General features: G+C 47.7%; 1 protein-coding gene across 3 annotated transcripts in view; it reads right to left on the minus strand.

Annotated features, from left to right (window-relative positions):
• The window catches only part of FBXW11 (F-box and WD repeat domain containing 11), a 1,385,831-nt gene that overhangs the window by 661,882 nt on the left and 703,584 nt on the right, over positions 1–20,365 (minus strand). For all 3 annotated transcript variants that reach the window (XM_069654341.1, XM_069654340.1, XM_069654339.1), the window contains one exon: positions 15,984–16,121. In XM_069654341.1, coding sequence (XP_069510442.1) covers positions 15,984–16,121 — 138 coding nt within the window. The remainder of the gene's footprint in view (positions 1–15,983; positions 16,122–20,365) is intronic.

The raw sequence follows: 20,365 nt of genomic DNA on the forward strand, positions 1-20,365 counted from the left end.
TCACCGTTGGCGTAGCGGTCGATGTGTGGCTTGGACGCCGTCTGCAACCCCGATGTCACCGTAGACTGAGAAGTAGAACGCTTGGACAACCTGGACCTGTGCTTCAACGATTCATGGCCCGAAGATGACCTATGGGAAGTGGAGGAGGAGTGCTGCTTGTCCTTGGACGAAGATCTCTTTGTTGACTAGAAGGAAGAATGAGGCCTTCACGATGACTAAGCCTTGCAGGCTGGATCTGCGGATCTCTGCTGGTGTGAGCCCCTCGCCTTCAATTTTTCTGAGCGTGATGCCGACGCGCCCTGAGGAGGTAATATGCAACCCCTCCACATCCGACAAAGGAGGTGCAGCAGCAGAAGATGTCTTGGCTTCCAAATCAGATGAAAGCCTGGGCTCACCTGCGCGCTGCTTCTTAGGCAGAGGTTCTTCCGACACTAGCCCTCTGGCGCGATGGCGACCTCTTGACCGAGGACATGGCGGAGCTGCCCCCGCGGGAAGAGCCGACCTCCGAAGCCGGATAGGCACCCTTGTTGAAAACAAATTCCTGTTTGTCCTTGAGGGTTTTTTGGGAAAACCCCCGACAGATGTTGCAGTTGTCAAAGAGTGATAAGCAGTACAGACACTCCGAATGCCCATCCCCCATCGTACACATTGAGGCCGCAGGTCGCACACGGCCTGAATAAAAACTTCCTCGGACCCGAAGATGGGAAAACGGGACCCTCAAGACCACATTTGTTGGAGAAAAAACAAAACTGCAAAAGCTGAGGTGAAGAAACCGAAGTATTCACACAAAAAAGAAATTCTCTGGAGAGAACTAGGTAATCTCAACAGTTTGGAGAACGGTTGAAATCGGAGGCGAAGCCGCGGGGGCGGAGCTATTCTCTCGACGTCCCACTGGCCTAAAGCACCAATAACCAAGTCGCTAGGACACTCAAGGTGTCGACATTTTTTCCACAGGAAAACTACTTAAGTTATTTCCCAGCCTGACGACTGGGAATATTCACAGCATGTGAATCCATGAAAGATCCAATGCTGGAGAATGAGACTACTAAACAAGAACAGGTCCCCACTCACTTTCTCCCTAGAGGAGACAGATTCTGCTACTCTACGCTGCACCACTGGGCTAGTCAACCCACGATTAAACAGAGCGGTACCAAAGACCACAATGGTTTGGAATGCAAGTACATTGCTTGGTGCAGTAAGGGGAGAATCTGTTCTATAACCTGCTCAATTGCTATGACCCAAAGGAATGTTTGCCTTACATGCACAGCTATGAGCATGAATTGTGGTGGGGTGGGGGTCAAATCAGCATTGACAAAGACCCATGGCGCTGCATTTGGGAGCATAACCACAAAATCTCCAGGTGCACCACAGATAAGGAGTACCAATTGAAACTTTGCTATAGATGGCACCTAGATGTGCACAAACTCCATCACAGGAACCATGACAATCCCGACAGTTTCTGGAGGGAGTGTGGAAGGCACTACCTTTCGCATGTGGTGGCTGTGCCCCAAGGCTCACATTTTTGGGAAGGAAGTTCTCTCCAATATTAAAGCCATGCTAACCATATCTCTTCCGTTAGATCCCTAAGTAGTTCTGAGTGAAAGCAGAGATGGGGTATTTCCACTTAATGAGAAGACAACAAACCTACTCTCCCATCTCCTTCTGGCTGCCAAGATCTCATTCGTTCATAATTGGAAGCACTCAGAGGGCCCGCTTATTCAAATATGGTGGGGGAAAATGTGAGACTCGTGCTGTGGAAAAATAATCAGAGCACTGGCCACAGAGATCTGCATCCTATGTTGCAATATGGCTCCCATTTATTAATTAGGTGCAGCATTCCTGTTCAAATGTAAAATGAAGGTCTGGTGGTCTTGTCTTGCTTGAATTGTCTATGAACTCAAGGTCTTCACTTAATGACTTTGCTTTGCCGGATGTCGGTCTCTAAAAATAAACCAACTTGTTTAAACTTTTTTTTGTATCTGTTCCCGATTTCTGAACTGAACAAAGACCTTGGTGCGGTCATTAGGTGTTTGCATGATTCGGTGTAGCCTGCCTATTATTGCCAGAGGAGGGATGAGTCGGCCTGCATACACAGCGCACCCTCATAGGATCCTTTCATCCCTCACCCAAAACTATGACTCTGCCTGGAGTCTTCCACATGGCCTTCCCCATTTTGGCCTGCCTCCCAAGTCCAGTTTTCTGGTGCTGGAACTCTGTGTGGTAGGTCAGAAGGAAGAGGTGGACCAATAGGTGGCATTTCTACAGGTTTATTTATTCAAAGAATAAATAAAAGGCCCATCAATCCCCAATAAGGTGTTCGCCGTACCAAACACAAAGCTAACTTGGATGCTTGCCTGTGAGAATGTCCAAATCAATAGTCGTCCTCGGTCCCCACCTATTTTACTAATCCAGATCATGAATATTGGAAGCCAAGGGGGATGAGGACTCCTCCTTGGCAGGCTCCTATAGCCTCAACAGTTCTGTCTTGGAATGGCTTTAGGGAAGGGTCCTTTAGGAGTTCCTTTAATTCTTTAGGAGGGAGCTTCGGAGGTGGCAGGGGGGGGCAGCTTCTACCCATCCAGGGCTTCGCCTTGTTCTCTACACAACCAGTTCCTTGATTCAACAAAGAAATGTCCGTTTTCCAATTCTTCTTTAAACCTTGCAGTGTCTATTTTTTCATAGACGTGCCTTGAATAGGTTTTGTGGCTTTCATTACTTGTTTTATCGTATTCCTCTTTACTGGGATGGGTCGGGCTTGTCCTTTGACAGTCTCTATTCTCTTCCCAATACTGACATACACGGGGACGAGTGCGATTGGTCCCTTGGTAATCTTCACTCTCCCATCCTGTCCCCCACTGGTGTCTCCCGCCGTTCCAGTTAACCCTTGTGAATCAGGTAGGCATCACTGGTTCTTCCAGTATGGCGAGGCTCCGGTTTCTGGTACAACCGCTTTGGTTGTTCGCTTCTTCCTCATTCATCTTTAAAAGCCCTTCCTGGCATGGTATGGGCGCCGTTTGAGAATCACACTGTCCACCCTCTCTGAGTCCCGCCACTGCCTCTAGGTTCTTCCTAGGTCGACAGCTCGGCTCAGTCTTCCTCAGGGTTTGCTTCTTCAGCTCTCCAGCATCCTCTCTGCTCCGGACGCGTCAGCTTCTACTGGCTTCTTCCACAGCCCTGATTCAAAACATCCCGGGCTTCAGTGGCACACTTCACTGGTGCCGTTTATTAGCCTATACTGGGTCCTGACCAGCGTAGACATACAGCCCTTGGATTCTTTCACTTGAGGACTTGCGGCTCCTTTATCTTCGTCCCAGTGCAGTTGGCTGCCAACCACTGCGTACTCTGCATGTTTCAACCATCATATTCATCCCAGTACATTTGAGCTGAGGGGATGAATTCTTGGAGGTATTGCAGTAACAGAAAGAGACTGGTTGAGAATGAATTGGCGGAGGGGGGAGATGTCTTCAGATGTCCTTGTCAAATCCTCCTAAGGGGGCCTACAGAGTTCCTGAACGGAACAAGAGTCTTTGTCCCCCAAGACGGGAATCTCTCCCTGCAAGGTGCTGCTTTCCACAACCACTAAGGGGAATGCTAATTAACTTGTTCACCTCCCTAGCCACACAGAGAAGGGCTCCCCTGTGGGGGAGACGTGTTGAGATCCCATGAATCACCACATCGGGTCTACAACCTGGTCTAGGTCCTCTGATCACGTGAAGAGCACCCAAACGTCTGCACCTTCTCCGACTGAACTCACCCCTGTTCTGTGGACTGCACTCCTCTCACCATTGTCTGCGTTCAGCAACAGCCATTCTATCCATGTGGGTTCCAACTGCCCCTTTTTCATAATCTACAGACCAGAACCTACCAGTCCCACAGAAGGTGTTCCTGCCCTCCAAGCTGCCCGATGTACCCCGTGCCTGGTTGCCGGATCAAGTAGCAAGGTAAGAACTGAAGCACCAGTCACACACACTGACATTGCCAGCTTGTAGTTTGTGGGGAGGTCTCCTAGTCTCTGAGGGGGATGGTAACACTCAGGGTAGGCAAGCGTACCCATCCAGTCAAACTAGGCCCCACTCCCACAATGGTCAGGCACTAGCGCATTGCCACGGTCAGAGGAGTACCTACACAATTGTACTACCAAATTGTAGGATGTACCTGTCCAGATAATCTACCCAACTAGTCACAGCCTCCAGATCTCAACGCCTTATTTTATCTGGTGTTCAGATTTTATCCAGCGTGTTCCTCAGGGGAGGGGAGTCACCTAACCTGTAATAAACTCAACTTCTAAGTCAATACAGGAGGGTGTACAAGGGTAGCTGCGGCTCATTGCTGAATTTAGGGACTGGTCCGCCTGCAGTTTCAATTTAGAGCGTGCTATCCAACACTTCATTCAGTTTACTAGTGCCAGGCCACCATGTCTGTACCAAAATCATCTCCTAGACACTCACTAGGCGTGAGCAAGGATAGTAGAGCGCCCAACCTCATCCACCAATCCAGATTGATTGTGTCCACATCCTGGTCGTGAGAACCGTGCATTTCTTTAGGACCACGAGAGTGGGCCTCTAGAGATAGTCTTTGCCTGGAACTCTTGTGCTAGAGTGCTTGACCTGCCTAAATCGGAGTAGTTTTCCAGGGACACCAGGGAATTGTACCCAACACTTTTGGAAGTAGGGCAGTAGCTTGGCGTCACTGTACCCCATGTCCTTCACGTTTATATCATCCAACCCCTTCCCCAGTTCAGTGCCTGGGAGAGTACATCTGTGAATGCCTGTGAGCAATTGTGATTGCTAGAATCACCCTGGTTGACAGACTAGAATAGTGGGGTCGACCTACGTCCTGTAGTGATTTAATATTCCTCCAGAGAAACTTGAAGACATTTTAGTTCATGTACAACGTCTTTTTGCCATCATAATGGCAAAGTTCTTCAAGCCAGGGAGTGAGCGTTTCCCCTGTGGCCCTCATGGGCATAGTGCACGGCCCACATCTTGCCAGATGGATGCCAGTATGACAAACCGACCAAGAGCCAGAGCCTACTGGTCTGGTCCCTAGAAGGTACTTTGATGAGTCTCAAATTGCTGTGGTGCGTGAGGCTCTTAAATGGGAGGAATGGAACTCAGCCGTCAGGCAGTGGGAGGCCTACATGTTGTGGCCCCAGCTAAGTGCGCCTGTGGCCAGGAAGAAGTGGCTGAAACAATCGACCCTAGAGAATAAGAGTGCCTCTTCTCCTTCCACTTCCCCCAGCTATGTGTACCTCCTCGCTCCAGTCTCTTTCCAAGAAGTCTCCACACTTGGCCTTTCCCTCTCCAACCATTCCCTGATTCCCTTGGAGTCCACTTGTAAACCCACCTGCATCCAAGGGTACTCAACAGGCCCATGGTCCTTTGAACGTGGGTGTGCCCACATGGTTTGCCCGAAACAGGTTTGCTTCTCTGCCAGCACTAAATCTGCTTCTGACTTCAACAAAGTCTAATAAGGTGCGTCTATAAAATACATAAATGTAGTCATTTTATTCATAATGGACAAACTTTTTTCATCCAACCCCCTGAACAACTAGTACCAATATATAGGAGGTGAAAACTTCACCTTCCCCCCACCCCTCTAGTGTACCTGCCCTGATTCATTACTATTTCTTGTCTTTTCTATGTAAGTTGAAATGGGTGGTTTTGGCATCTGTGGCATTGGTATGTTTGAACCCCGACGATCCTGTTTGCAGAGGCGGCTGGCGTACAAGTCCCTTTATGCGTTGAGTGTTTTAAACCCAGGGATGTTTTGAGTCACGCCACCTGGTAGGCGCTAAGTGTTAGGGAGAATTCTCCTTCCATAGCTAATTTCCTTTACCTATAGAGTCCCCCAGCAGCTTTGCTGGATTTGAAGGGGTTTTTTTTTCCTGCTAAGAGTGAGACTCTTTTTCCCACTCTTAGCCTAGAACACACATCAGCAATCGGTCTATTTTTGTGTTTAATGTCTATGCGGTTTTTCTCACCCTCATAGGAATCATCATCTTAACATGTGTGGTACACAGCACCCTCCGTAACATATCGACCCCCAAACAGACTCCATACCCTGGGACTGACTACTGTCTCCCAGGGCATGTAAAGTCCCCAATGACTTTACTAGTCAATTATGAACTAAACCAGTACAACCCATCTTAAAATTTACGTACTGGAAAGGGTTAAACGTTTTTCCCTAGTGTTCATTTTCGAGGGGGTAACGTAAAGTCCCTCTCAAAGGTTTCTGGCTGGTGGCAATGGGTACTACCATAAATATTCGACCGTAAATATTTTCCAATGGGATTTTCCCATTGTTCGAGGCTACCACTTTTACTGACAGCCTCTAACATACCGCCGGTTTATTTTAATATTAACTTTAATCAGGTGTCTTTTTTTGCCAGAACTTTAATAATATTTCTTTCTCGTGTCTTTCTCTGAAATCCTAACCCGGGTCGGGGATCCTTTGTTCATCCTTTTGGCGGGCTTCTGCTCAGAAGCCCTCCTCTCAGCGCCACTGAGAGTGGGGTAGACAGAATGTGTGGGAGGGGGAATAGGCACCCTGGACAGGGTTGCCTACGCAACCCAAATCGCACTCTGCCCTGATAGGCTGGGGGTTCTCCCTCCAGGAGAGCCACCCCACTGTGTGAGTGACAGCTAGGCTGTATGAATGGGGGTCTTGCTGCATAAAAGCAGGGTCCAGAGGACTGGAGGACAAGACGACACCACTGGAACTAAGAAACCGAAGAGCAGAGCAGCTGAAGACATCTGCAACGACAACCACCGGTGAAGCCCTGCTGCAGATCCTCACCACTTTTCTCCAACGACATGAGAAGATCTTCCTCTCCAAGAGTCTTCTTCCCTTGAGCTGGTGGGGCCAACCAGTTTGCCAATCGCCTTCCAGGACCTGCCTTGGTCGAATCGCCAGTGCCCTGCACTCGGAGAGCGGATAGCCAGGCACCCGTCCACCACGACCGCAATTTAAAGGAGCGTACCTTTTAATCCATTTCGGCGACACCGCGGCTGGCTTCTTCCCTGGGCAGTGCAGTAACTCGAATCTTCCTCCACAACCAGAGCCTCTCCTCCTCTGCTGGACAACACGAACTGCAGGACCTGCCAGGAACCACCCCCACCGCAGGAGCAGCTTCCACTTTTTCAGGTACATTGTTCCGCCAGGCCTCCCGTTTCGCGGGGTACTGCTAAAGGTGTTTGAAATCCTTTACCTACCTCCTGGGTTGGCCACCCCTATCCACTAACATTATCTTTTACCTTCTGTACCCTCCTTTTGAATCGTAAACCAAAGACTTGACTGCAGCTAGTAGAACAGCTTGATCCTGGGCACATCGCCCTGTACCACTAACTCTGGCACAGGCCTATTGACTTTGGCTAAACCTATTACAACTGCCTTCACTAGATTGCTTTTAATCCTCAACTGTGTTGGTGCACCAAGAACTCTTATAAACACTCTTCCTTCCCTCTTAAGTATTGCTGAAGTGCCATTTTGCTCGGTTTACACCTATGTATGACTATTGCTAAAGTGCTACCTTGCCTAACTTGTTCACAATCCACTTGGGAAGTGTTGCTCGTGTGTTTAAGAGGTTAACTCTGTATAACTTGTCGTTTCCCTCCCTTTTGAGAAATTATTAGAGTGCCATTTTGCTCAGTTTTCACTCTGGCTCAAACTTGTCTATAATTTAAATAGGGAGTTGTGTATACTTTTGACCGTTTTTAACTTGCTTTGATAAATGTGATTTATGTGTTGAACTAGAAGTGTGTAAAATAAATATATACTATTTTTAATACAAAGCTTTGGTCAGCGTTTCCTTGTACCATAGTACTGTAGTCCTAATGTGTAAACCCCGAATACTGCTCATCTTCCTCTTGAGATGAGTGACTGCTTAGCCATAGCTACCAACTAAATCTTTGTGGTACAGACTTATACCAATGGGAATGTATTGCATATACCTGTGTTAGGGAGAATGCTCTGTTTAGGCTGAATTTCCTAACCTAGTGAGTCCCCCAGCAGCTTTGCTGGATTTTTGGGGTTTATTTTTTTCTTTTCTCCTGCCAAGAGTGAGACTCTTGTACCCTCACTCTTGGGCATGATTTGAGTGTGTTTCTTTGAATCTAGATGTGTTTAATGGGCTATGGGGTCTTTTACCCCATAGGGCTTCATGTGTTTTTTGTGATGTGTGTTACACAGCACCCTCAGTGCAGTGACACAGGGGTGTCATAGTGACCCCCCAGATAGACTCCATACCCTGGGACTGACTACCGTCTCCCAGGGCATGTAAAGTCACCATTGACTTTACTAGTCTTAAATTCTGAACAGAACCAGTACAAACCATCATATTGTGGACGTACTGGCTGGGGCAATTCACTTGCCCCGGGGTTTGTTAGTCGAGGGGGCACGTCTCCGTCCCCCCTGATCGAGTTTTGGCTGGTGGCAGTGGATACTACTTTTTATATTCAACCGCAAATATTTTCCTATGGGATTTCCCATTGTTTTAGGCTACTACCTTTATTTAATTATTTACGGTAGCCTCCAACATACCGCCGGTTTATTTAATTAATATTAATTCTCCGGTTGGTATTTTTTGCCAAAACTTGATTCTAAAATGGCATTTGTGTTCTCTTCTGTGACTCCAACCCAAGTCGAGCCCTTTGTTCCAATTTTTGGCGGGCTTCTCCACAGAAGCCCTCCAAAGTGGTGCCACTGTGTCTGGAGTACTTAGGAGGGGTGGAGGGGAATTTAGGCACCCTGGACTGAGTTGCCTAGGCAACTCAAGTCGCTCTCCGTCCTGATTGGCCCAAGTGGTGAGCCGGCCGGCTCACCACTTAGCATGTTTGAGTGACAGATAGGCTGAGTGAATGGGGGTTTGCTGCATAAAAGCAGTGCTTTGGGGACTGGAACTTCAGAAGTCGCCACAGGACCTAAGAATCCGACGAGGGAGAAGCTGAGCCGACCTGCCACGACACCACTACCGGTGGAGCCCTGCTGGACCGTCTCACCACTTTTTCCCAACGACAGAGGAGATCTCCCGCCCGAGAGTCTTCTTCCTTTAACTGGTGGGGATAACCAGTTTCACCGTCTTTTCGCTTTCCCGAAGTATCTCGTGGCCGCCTTGCCCGTGCCAAGCACCCCGGCAACCGGGATACCACGTTTTACCACGACCGCGAAACAAAGGTACCACCTTTAACCGGAAAACTCCACGGCTGGTTTCTGCACTGGTAGTGCAACGACCTTCATTTTTCCTCCAAGTCGAGATCTTCTCTTCCCCTGGACGACGACGCAACTTGCACCCACTACCAGGAACAACTGCCACTGCTGGAGGATCCTTCCCACTTAAGGTACCGTGTCCCGCCTGGCTTCCCTTGCTACCGACTGTATGGGGTAGATTTAGCCCCCGGCTTTCGAACCTGGGTTAGCCTGGGACACCTTGGCTAAACTTTTCTAAGCCTCTCAACGCTTTTCTGAACCCTCTGCAAGACTTTCTAAGCCGAGTGTAACTGTGTGATCTTGGGCGCATTTGTGCTCTGCTCTCTCTAAGAGTGGGCCCAGCCTTTGGACTTTGGCTCACCAGTGACTTTTTGCTCTCTGCCTTGCTAACAGTGTTCTGGAATCGTAGAGTGGTGTACCTCTACATATTCTGTCTTTTTCCCTCCCTTTTTCACAAACTTATTAGCGTGCAATCTAGTTAAGCGCTCACCTCTGTATGAAAATAAGTGGTGTTTTACTGTGATTTTCTAATAGGGAAAAAGGGGTGTATATATCATAATAGTAACTGTGTTTAGAATATTTTACAATAAGAGTGCTGGAGTGTTTCAAACAGTGTGTTTTTAAATAAATAATTATATACTTTGATACCAAAGCTCTGGTCAGTGTTTGCTTGTATTATTGTATCTGAGTGCCTATTGAGTATACTCTGCATACTGCCTAACTCTTCTTGAGGGAAGTCTGACTGCTCAGCCACAGCTACCAGGTAAATCTGGGTGGTACAGACTGCTACCAAGTGGGTTTACTGCCAACACCTGTAGTCTTAAATCTTTTGCAGTGGTCCCTAAGGGAACTGCACAGGTTTCTGCCTAACAACCTGTAGTCTTAATCTGCTGTAGTGCTCCCCAAGGGAACTGCAGTGGATTATGCTCAACACTAAGGAACCTCTCCTCCGCTGCAGATTTAGCAGATTGATAAATGTGTCAATTGTCTTTGGGGTTGTGTGTTTATCCTTACTCTGTGCCCCTAACGTAGGTGCCAGCCCGTGTGCTTTTTTTAACCATATGAAGGTTGCCAGGTGGAGCCTCCATAACAGAACGAGGCATCTCGTCCGGAGCTGAAAACTTGCTCCCGAAAACCTTCGGTTTCACAATCCGAAATATCCTTGACGTCCAAAAGGATGCAAACACTCATCTTGTTCAGGCTCCGATTCCTCTGCACCGGCTGGGTAATCGAACGTGCTTCAGCCGGCATCACAAACGCCACCCAGCATTTCGTACACCGATCTTTGAGAGTTTTCGGCAACACGATCAGTATCGTTTTTCCCAGTGGTCGCAATTAAGGCAATAATTACACATCATCTGGGTGTCCTTCCACAGAAATGTCTCATTACACATGGGACAGAACTTTAAGTGTTTTCCATGACTAGCGCTGGGGCACAGTAGGATAATGAAAATTATAGCAGATCCACATGCCTCAGAAATATATATACATCAGGGTTAGAAATTCAGATTGGATAAGTAGGAGTTAAAAGTAACTCCTGGCTATCCCTCATTATCTAGGAGCTACCACTGGGGAATGAGGATCCAGTACATTGCATTCCCCAAAACCAACTTCCACATAAGATGCAAATCTATAATTGTGTCCATTATGTATTACCCTTAAAACTTTAAAAGTTTAAAAGAGCTGTCCTACGGTTTATGTATAGATTGTCCCAATCGCACAGATTTAAATGCACATAGTTGTGTTTGTTAAGCATCTGTTGGTTTGGGGAGCCAAAAGTAGCTCTTGGTAGATCCTGGTGCCAAGCTAACCAGGCTCTACTAGGCTACAAGCAGGAGCTAAATGGCTCCCATCAATTTCGAACCCTGTACACACACATTATTAAGTGTGATTTCGTGATCGCTGTTCGATAGTTAAAGGCCTAATCAATCAGTATATTTTTTGCACCTTTGTTGGACAAATTTTGCTGCTCTGTATGTGGCTACTTGTACTGTTAAACCACCACAATATCTTTCAAAGTCAGACTTACTGCTCAGTCTAATTTACCTTGATAGGGTTTGGCTAGAATGAAGTGTAAATATCCCTGTCCACTAACTAGTGTGGCCTATCACAACCTTGCCGCAGGGCTGGTTTGGAAAATCAATCTAAACATCCAGAGATAAATTAATCACCAACAATTGCGTATTTCACATTGAGACTATGACCATGTATCCTCTTTCCAGAGTGTGGGCAGGTTAAGCTTACAAAATGTTCCATTAAAGGTGTATACATTTATATGTATTTAATAGACTAAGCATGCATGTGCTGTACAGTATTTTAGATTTTAAGAAACTTAAGACAATAGAAATTCATCGAATTAAAAAGTAAAACTTGTAAAAATGCCTCCAAGGCTGCAGACTTACTAACAATGTTGCAATGAGCATGCGTTGGAAAATAAAATTTAGAGCAAAGCGTTTGTTTTTAATACATCTGTGCTGCTTATGATGGTTTGAGGGGCCCATTTACATCTGCCTCCACTGACTCTCCCCTTGTGGGCTCTCCAAGATAGCCACCCCTGTATAAGGCAGTGGAGCCACCCGTTTATCTTCAGCCTGGTCCCATGCAATTGGCTGCCTCACTGTACTTAATCAGGGGCGGCGGGAGACCGCGCCTGCACCGAAGGCCCACAGCTAGGCCCCGTTTGGGCAGAGGGGGACCTGGAGGGCCTTAACCCTCTAACTATGCTCCGTCCTCCTGGTCAACTACTTCTCCCAGGTCATGGGTTCCGAGCCTATCTATGCTCCCTGCAGTCATAAGTGAGTTTGGCTGACCCCCACCACTAATCTCTCCCAACGTTCTGTGCCTTTCACTTTTCCTTTCCATGCTGCACTCACTCATCTTCCATCAGTGCACTTGTGACTACTGGGTGCGTCAGATTAGGTGTGCTTGCATTCCACCTGAGCACCTCCAGCTGCGTTTGTATTCCATCTGTGCACCTCCTGCATTTCACTGTTGTGCCTCCATTTTGACGTCTCCTACTAGGCCTCCTGATGAGTTAGCTAGAATTGTACTGTGCATTCAGTCTCCTTTCTTTCCTGTCCAAACCTCTGCAGACCTATGGCTCTCTCCATCTCTCATATATTATCTAATTGCTACACTATCACCTATTACCCCTCACTCACAAAGACCGGTAGAAAAAAAACACAAAAAAAGACACCGAGTGCAAACCCTGGACTTCCCATTGCAGACACCTATGTCAGCGCTTCCTCTAGAGATGTTTTCACTGATATCTCTTCTGTGTCCCCCTCTCCAGATCTACGGATACCCCCTCCCACTATCCCCACATCTCATCTCTACTCTCCCTCCCTCCACATGTTCTACCATTAACGGTGGCACCAAGTGGGAAGTCCTCTTGGCCGGCTTCTCATCCTCTCGCTGATACGTTAATGTAAATCACGCTGGCACTAGCCTTGTTCGGGGCCCACAACCCAGCCTCCTCCTCTTCCTCCTCCTCTTTGACCGGATCCTGCCTTTTCTCATTAACCTCCTCCCTTCTCCTGCATCTCTGCCTTCTACTTTCTATACCCCTTCTCTAACTGATGTACCACGCCCCTGTACACCACCTCAGAAATCCTTCAAAGGCGCCAACCACCTCTACCTAGCAACCCTTAACGTCTGCTCGGCTAAATAACGTTCTGCTGATATCGGTCTCCTTCTTGAGGACATTGACCTCAACATTCTCGCTCTTACCAAGACTTGGTTCAATGCCAGCTCAATCACTGCTTTTGACTTCCTCCTCCCTGAAGGTTTCAACATCATCTCCAAGCCTCAAACTCACCGCACTGGCAGGGGTGGGGGTGGGTGCGGGGGCGACGTGGTGGGGGTTCGGGTTGACTTAATCTTCCCTGAGTGGGTTTCTGCTTCCATCTTACCTACCCAGCTCTACTCGTCTTTTGAAAGCCTAGTTTGCAAGTTTGTCATCTCTCCCATTGCCACCCTGACAATCGTCACCTCTTCACTGACCTCTGCATCTCACTTTCCCTCTCCATTCTCCCTCCTGGGCAAACCCACTCAGCTGGAAACACTCTGGATGCCCCCATACCCTCTGACCTCTTTATCTCCCACACTAGTCATCCCTCTCTCTGGGACTGACCATTCTTTCCTCTCCTCCCACTTGAATTCCGTGGCTCCCTGACAGCCCCCCACGCAAAAGTCCCACCAACCTCGTTTGATAACATCCTCCCGATGAAACGAGTGTCTGTGGCTGCCTTTGCTTCCACCTTCATCCCCCCCTCACTTTTACTCCACCTCCGACTCTGCCCTCGGCAACCTCCACCTTTCCATCACCAATACTCGACATTCTTGCCTCAGTCATGAGGATCTGCCTGAAAACTGCATCTAGGAAGAACACCTGGTACTACACCAAAATTGCGGCCATGAAAAGTTAAGTGCAGGGCAGTAGAACTGAAGTGGCAAACCTCAGGCTCATCCTGTCAAACTGGCCAGCCGCCTTATCCGAAGGCAATACAGACACGCCATCCTCGCCAAGAAAAGACCCCAGATATAGAAACGGGTTTCCGGTGCATCCAAAAACATGCCTGAACTTTTCAAGAGCTGCAGGGAACTAGCCAACCCCTCAGTCTCCTCCTCCCCTTCTCCCTCCCAGACCCTCTGCAATGCACTGGCCTCACACTTTGCCTCCAAAACTCAGGACATCCTTACCACCCTTGCTACTCTCCCTCATTAACCCGTCCCACACCCCCTCACCTCCAACTCCCCCCCCCTCCCTCCTTCCTTCCTTCCTTCATCGTCTTCCACCCCTGAAGGTACCAGAGTGGTCTGCTCCATGAAGGCCTTTCCTAAGCAGGTTTCCCCCTGCTCATTCTGGACCATCAAGGATAACTCTATTGCCCTTGCTCTCACTGATTTCGGCAATCACTTTTTCGTCACAGGATCTTCCCCCTCCTCCCTTAAGCACTCCCTTGAGCGCCCACTTCTGAAAAAAAAACATCAGATCCTACCTGTCCTGCCAACTACTGCCATATTTTCATCACCCCCTTCCTGGCTGGAGGAGTTGGTTTTGCCCCAACTCAACTCCCACACTGAATTTGTTAGTGGGCTCCACGACCAATCTGGATTCTGAGCATCCAGAGGCACGGAAACTGCTGTTCCCGTGAAGAACTGCTTGCATCTCTGGACTCCACTACCCAGCTGTCCTTTTCTTCTATTTCTCCTCTGCCTTTGACAGCGTCAACCATTCCTTCCTCATACAAAGGCTCCACGATACCCTTGGTATCTCGGAATGGGCACTGGAGTGGCTGACGTCCTTCCTTACTGACTGCTCTTCGCAAGTCATCCTGGGCACCTTCTCTCCTATTTCCCTCTGCACCTGTGGTGTCCCCCAGGGTTCTATCCTCTCACCCTCGCACTTTAACATCTGCCTTGCTTTGCTTGCACGCCTCATCTCCTCCTCCTCTTCCAACTTAATGTTACAGACACACAGCTTGCACCCTCCATCATCCCTGACTGCCTATCTGCCATTCAGTCCTGGTGCACGGACAATTATCTCTGCCTAAACACCTGTAAAACTGATATCCTCCCATCGGGACCCCTGCTCCCTCCTTCCCTTCACTCTGGCCTTACTCTTTGGGCACTCACCCTGCACCCTCTTCTGAAGCCAGAAACCTTTTGAGTTATCGTCGACTGCTTGCTCCTCCTCCCTCACACTCAAAACATTGCCAAGAAGTCCCACTTTCAGCTCTTCCTTCTCAAAGGAATTCTCCCTTTTCTCACTTTCCCCCAAAGGCTCAATGTGACCCACGCCCTGGTTCTCTCTAGGATGGACTATTGCAATAGCCTCCTCCTGAAACTACCATCTTCCACTCTGCAACCTCTCCAGCTAATCCAGAACAGAGCAGCAAGACTAATCCTTGGCCTTAAGCCCAGGGACTGCATCTCTCCAGCACTAACAAGTCTTCACTGGCTCCCGGTTGATACACGGATTAAATTCAAATTCCGCTGCATCATCCACAAGGTGGTCTGGGCCCAGGGACCACACCATCTTCAACTTTATCTTACTAAATAATCCCCCTCTAGACCACTAAGCTCCTCTGGCTAGGGCAAGTGGTAATTGGCTTTCCTCATGTGGCTCCCTCCTATGGAACAGCCTCCCCCTCCCTCTGCGCATTGAGCAGGATCTTCTTAAATTCCAGAAGCTCCTTAAGACACTCTTTACCTCCTCCTTCCCTCTCCTGCTAATCCCACAGCTACTGCGATTGGTGTACTGGCCCCTTATGCATCCTCAGGGCCCCGACCTCCCAAACCGAATCGGCCCAGCTCCACTTACACCATCCGCCCTGGTGATGCACACTTACACCCTTGCGATTCTTAGCACTTAATCTGTGGCTTACCCAAGAGCTCAAACTCCACAGCACTGACACCTTGCCTTCTTCCTTGCAGCACTTTGACATTCTGAATACTCACAAGCCATAGTAGGTTTGTCCTGTTTTTCTCTCCCCCCCACCCCACACTATTCTTATAGATTGTGTTTTTAATGTATTTTAATGCATTTCCCAATCCTGCCCCCATGTGGGAGCTTTGAAACAATATGTATTAATTGTATAAGCGCCTAACAAGCAAACAAACAATACAAAATACAACCAGAAAGGTAAAATATACATGTTCCAATCCTTTGGATGACCTTTTTGCACATGCAATGAAGACTACAAATCCAACAGTTAAGAAAAAATAAGTCTGTACATTTATAATTAATTGTAAATGTAACTTGAAGCTCATACCTTTATAGAGTTATCCCTTAAACCGCTGATAATCTTTTCATCATCATACTGTAAACAGTAGACTCCTTTACTATTTTCAGAGCGGCACTGGATTCTTTGCAGATTGTGCCTTCCGCATCTCCAATTTGATTCTATAGTCTAGCAAAAATTAAAGCACATCACTTAAATACAAAATGGAAAAAAAAGTCCAGCACAACATGGACACTTTATTAGACCAATAGCTTACTGATGTGCTGAATTATTATGAACCATAATTTCCTTGAAACATAACCTAAACATTCTCCAGGAACCAACAAGATGCTGTACCTATACATTGTTGGTCTTGGTTACAGTACAAAGCCTGCCATGCACTGCATTAAAGACAAATGCCTTAAGACTACACGTCAATCATTGAATTTAAACATTTTTCAGCGGATTGATGACCAAGATAACTGGCTTCTGATGGGTTTCTAAGTGGTTCATGTCGCAAGCATTTAAGGCATACATGTCTAGAGGGGCTGCTAGTGTGCTAGTTACGCAAGGATGCATTGGTTGGAAAGGATATACAAGTTGGTGAGGTAGCATTCTGAGGTTTGTCTGTTGGGTGTGCTCAATTGCCATGTGTGGGTACCTCAGTTGATATGAACATTCTGTCTTGTGTGAAAATGTACAATAAATGTGTGGCAACTGATGGGCAGTAAGAGCATTCAATCAAAGCGGCTGATCCGTTGCCCTATTAGTGAAACTGATGCTTGTGCAATTGTGAGGATAAGTAGTGAGGTACAAGTGAATGGGCTGGAGTACCTAGGACAACATACGGCATCTACGCCTCAATCACATTGGAGAAAGGCTGGAGATGACGAAGTACACACGGGAGCAGGCAACGTCTACTCGGACAACAGTGGAATGAAAAGGGTCAAGGGGAAATACCCTCAAGTTCAAATGGGAGCAAAATTCAAGCTGGCAGAATCAGTGTGAAACCTAGAAGCAGAGCTAAAGAGTATTGTGTCGGAGCAAAAACAGGAAGACAACTAGATGCAGAATTGCAATGTGGCAAATGGGAGCAGTATAGTATGGATGTGCAGATAATTGACGGCCGCAAAAAGATCATTAAAAGGCACTACAAAGCATCACATGTCATTGGCAAGGCATGAAAAGGTCTACTAAGGAAAAAATATGGTCTACTCGCTACACTCCTACACTGGCCTTTGCAGAAAGCGTCCATTTGACTTTCTCTCTTTGCCAATGTGAAATCCTGTGTCTCACATAAATCGTTATATATTCTCCAGTGTGCAATAAAGATCAGGCAACTGGGGGTGGGGGAGATGGTTGGAGGGTCCTGCCTCCGGTCTGGTAATCCTAAGGAAAGTGCTGGAAGATGTTTGAACAGTTTATTTAAAGTCCAACTAAAGGCTTCATAAAACCATACACTAGAGGCAGTACATAAATCCACTCTGAACCAACCGAGAATATTTCGTAGCATAAACAGAGAGAGAGGGCTGTAGGAAGGTACAAAGAATCTGTACCATACAAATGGTTAACAAGAACACCCAGAAGTATTATAACAAATAAGTCAAGGTAAATCTTGGTGGTTAAGTACTTTGTCATAGAATCATAAAAACAATATAAAAACACAACACAATGCTTAAGGTACACAGACCATAGTTCAGAACCACTAACAGTATTTCTAAGCAAGTCAGACTTAATCCTACACATTTAGAACAGAATACACATTCAGCAGAAGCAAAACCACAAGTTCCTTTCAGATTACTTACAGTAATTCAAGGGTAGTAGAACCGGTTAGTTATGCAGTGACACTCAGTTAAGAAATTGCATAGTAAACCAACTCTGTTAAAAAGACACTTTTCTGGATAGTCTAACAAATTTATGCAACAGCATAAACATAACTACATTCAGTATAACCCTCAGTTATAACAGGTGAGTAAGACCTAATATTGTAATAAACTATTACAGTTGCTTTTCAGACAAGTGGATCACAGATTGCAGTAAGCAATAAGGAACAAGTTACTTACCTGTAACGATTATTCTCCAGTATGGATCTGGCATTGATTCACATGCTCATGAATATTCCCAGTCAGGCTGTGAATCCTCAGTTAAAGAAAAACAGTTTCACTTACAATTACAAGCTTCATCCAAAGAACCCATCCAATGACAGTCCTCTCCCTAATCCCCTCCTCTGGCAGCCATCTTCAGATTTGGTAAGCACGTAAAGTGGCAGTATGACCAAGAACAAATGCAGAGGGGTCAGAGGGAGGGTTCACATGGGAATCCATGCCTGACCCATGCTGGAGAACAATTGTTACAGGTAAGTAACTTGTTCCTTCGCCAGCATGGGGTCTGGCATGGATTCAAATGCTCATGAATAACGAATACATAGCAGTACAACATTACACAACCACAGGAGGTGGCTATGCTCAAAAGAAGCAATTACACTTACCCCTGGAACAGACCCACCTTAAGCAAGCAAGTTGCGTAGCACTGCTTGGCCAACTTTGGATTCTGCCCTGCAATCCCTGTCGATGCAGTAGAACTTGGTGAGGGTGGACCTCCACGTAGCAGCCATGCAGATGACAAGCATGGGCACCCTAGATAGGAAGGCTGTCGTCGCATCGATCGCTCTGGTGGAGTGGGCTCTCGGGACGGCCAGGTTGCGGTTGGTTAACCAACCGCTGACAGTGCGTGATGCAGCCGGAAGGCAATCTTAAAATGGAAGTCTTGGAAAAGGCCTTCCCATGATTCACAGGCCCAAAGTTTACAAACAGTAGTGAAGTATTCCGAAAACTCTTCATGCACGTGACTTAGAACTTCAGAGCACGAGCGAAGTCCAGCGAATGCAAGGCACTTTCCACGGGTGACAAAGGTTTCGGGCATAAAACCAGTAACCCCAAAGGCTTGTTGAGGTGAAATTTCAACGGAACCTTCGGCATGAAGAAGGGGTGCGTACGTAGCACCACCCTTGATTTGTGAAAAGTCAGGTATGGCCGTTTGCTGGATAGGGCCCGGATCTCACGTACCCTCTTGGCAGAAGTGATGGCCACTAGGAAAGCAGTCTTCCAAAAGAGGAATTTGAGTGGAGCTTGATGCAGAAGCTCAAAAGGGTCCCCACCCCCCCTCAATGAGTCTCATCAGGACCACGTTGAGTTCCCATGCCGGCAAAATAGCCTTCACCGGCAGGAAAGATCTGAAAAGTCCTTTAAGAAACTCTTTGACGAGTATATGGAACAAAGCGACAATCTTCCTGTCGATCTGGTGTAGCAGGAGATGGCCGCCAGATGTACCTTGACGGAGGCGTGCACCAGTTCAGCCTTGGCCAAGGGTAGCAAGTACAGCAGTAGCTTTGGAGACGTGACTGTCAAAAGGGGTAATCTTCTGTGACCGGCAGCACGTAGTGAAATGCTTCCACTTGTGACCATGGCACTTCAAGGTCAACGCCCTGGCTTTTGCAAGGACCTCCCTGCAGTCGGTTGGCAACTCGTATCCTCCAAACTCTAGGGCTACAGGATCCAAGCCCTCCGGTTCAGCGACCCTCGGTCATGATGGAGGATTGCACCTCCTTCTCTGGTGAGAAGATCCGAAACTTGCCCGGAGGCGACACAGACAGGCTGAGAAGTTTTGGGTACCAAATCTGCTTTGGCCACCACGGGGTGAAAAGTATCATCCTGCATTGCCACGGAGTGTGCTGATGACTCTTAGCTGGAGAGGGAACGGAGGAATCTCATACAAAAACAGTTCTCACGGGAAGAACACCACGTCCCTCAGGCTCCTCGTTTGATGGAATCTGCCGGCAAACTTCTGTCATTTTTCGTTTGCCTCCGTCGCAAACAGATCGATCTGGGGCCTGCCCCACTTGACAAAGATGTGGTCCACCTGATCCTGCCGCAGCTCCCACGAGTAGCAAGAGCGCAACTCCCTGCTGAGGGAGTATGTGATGGGGTTCTTGGCTCCTGCAAGGTGAAGAGGAACATCTTTTGCCCAATGGCTCAGCGCCACAAGTCCTGCGCTTCCCTGGAGAGCGCTGGGGATTGAGCACCTTCTGCTTCCCGATGTCAAACATGGTGGTGGTGTTGTTCTTGAAGATCCTCAACACTTTGCCCGTCAGACGGAAGAAATGACTTGAAAGCACAAAACGCTGGCTGTAGCTCCTGGATGTTGATATGGAGGTCTTTCTCCTCGGCAAGCCACAGGTCTCCGGCATGCAGACATCCGGTGTGGGCTCCCAACTTTCCAGGGAAGCGTCCGTGGTGACTGTCACCTGAAATTGAGGGGTTTGAAACCCAGTGCGATGTTGGAGCAGATGGGGCGGATCCCCCTTCACCTTACCACCCGACAAAACTCGTCATCGAGCGGGATCTTGTCCATGAAACTTCCAGCGAGCACCCAGG

This window comes from Ambystoma mexicanum, chromosome 3q, assembly GCF_040938575.1.
Source record: "Ambystoma mexicanum isolate Mex_15411 chromosome 3q, UKY_AmexF1_1, whole genome shotgun sequence".
Lineage (NCBI taxonomy): Eukaryota > Metazoa > Chordata > Amphibia > Caudata > Ambystomatidae > Ambystoma > Ambystoma mexicanum.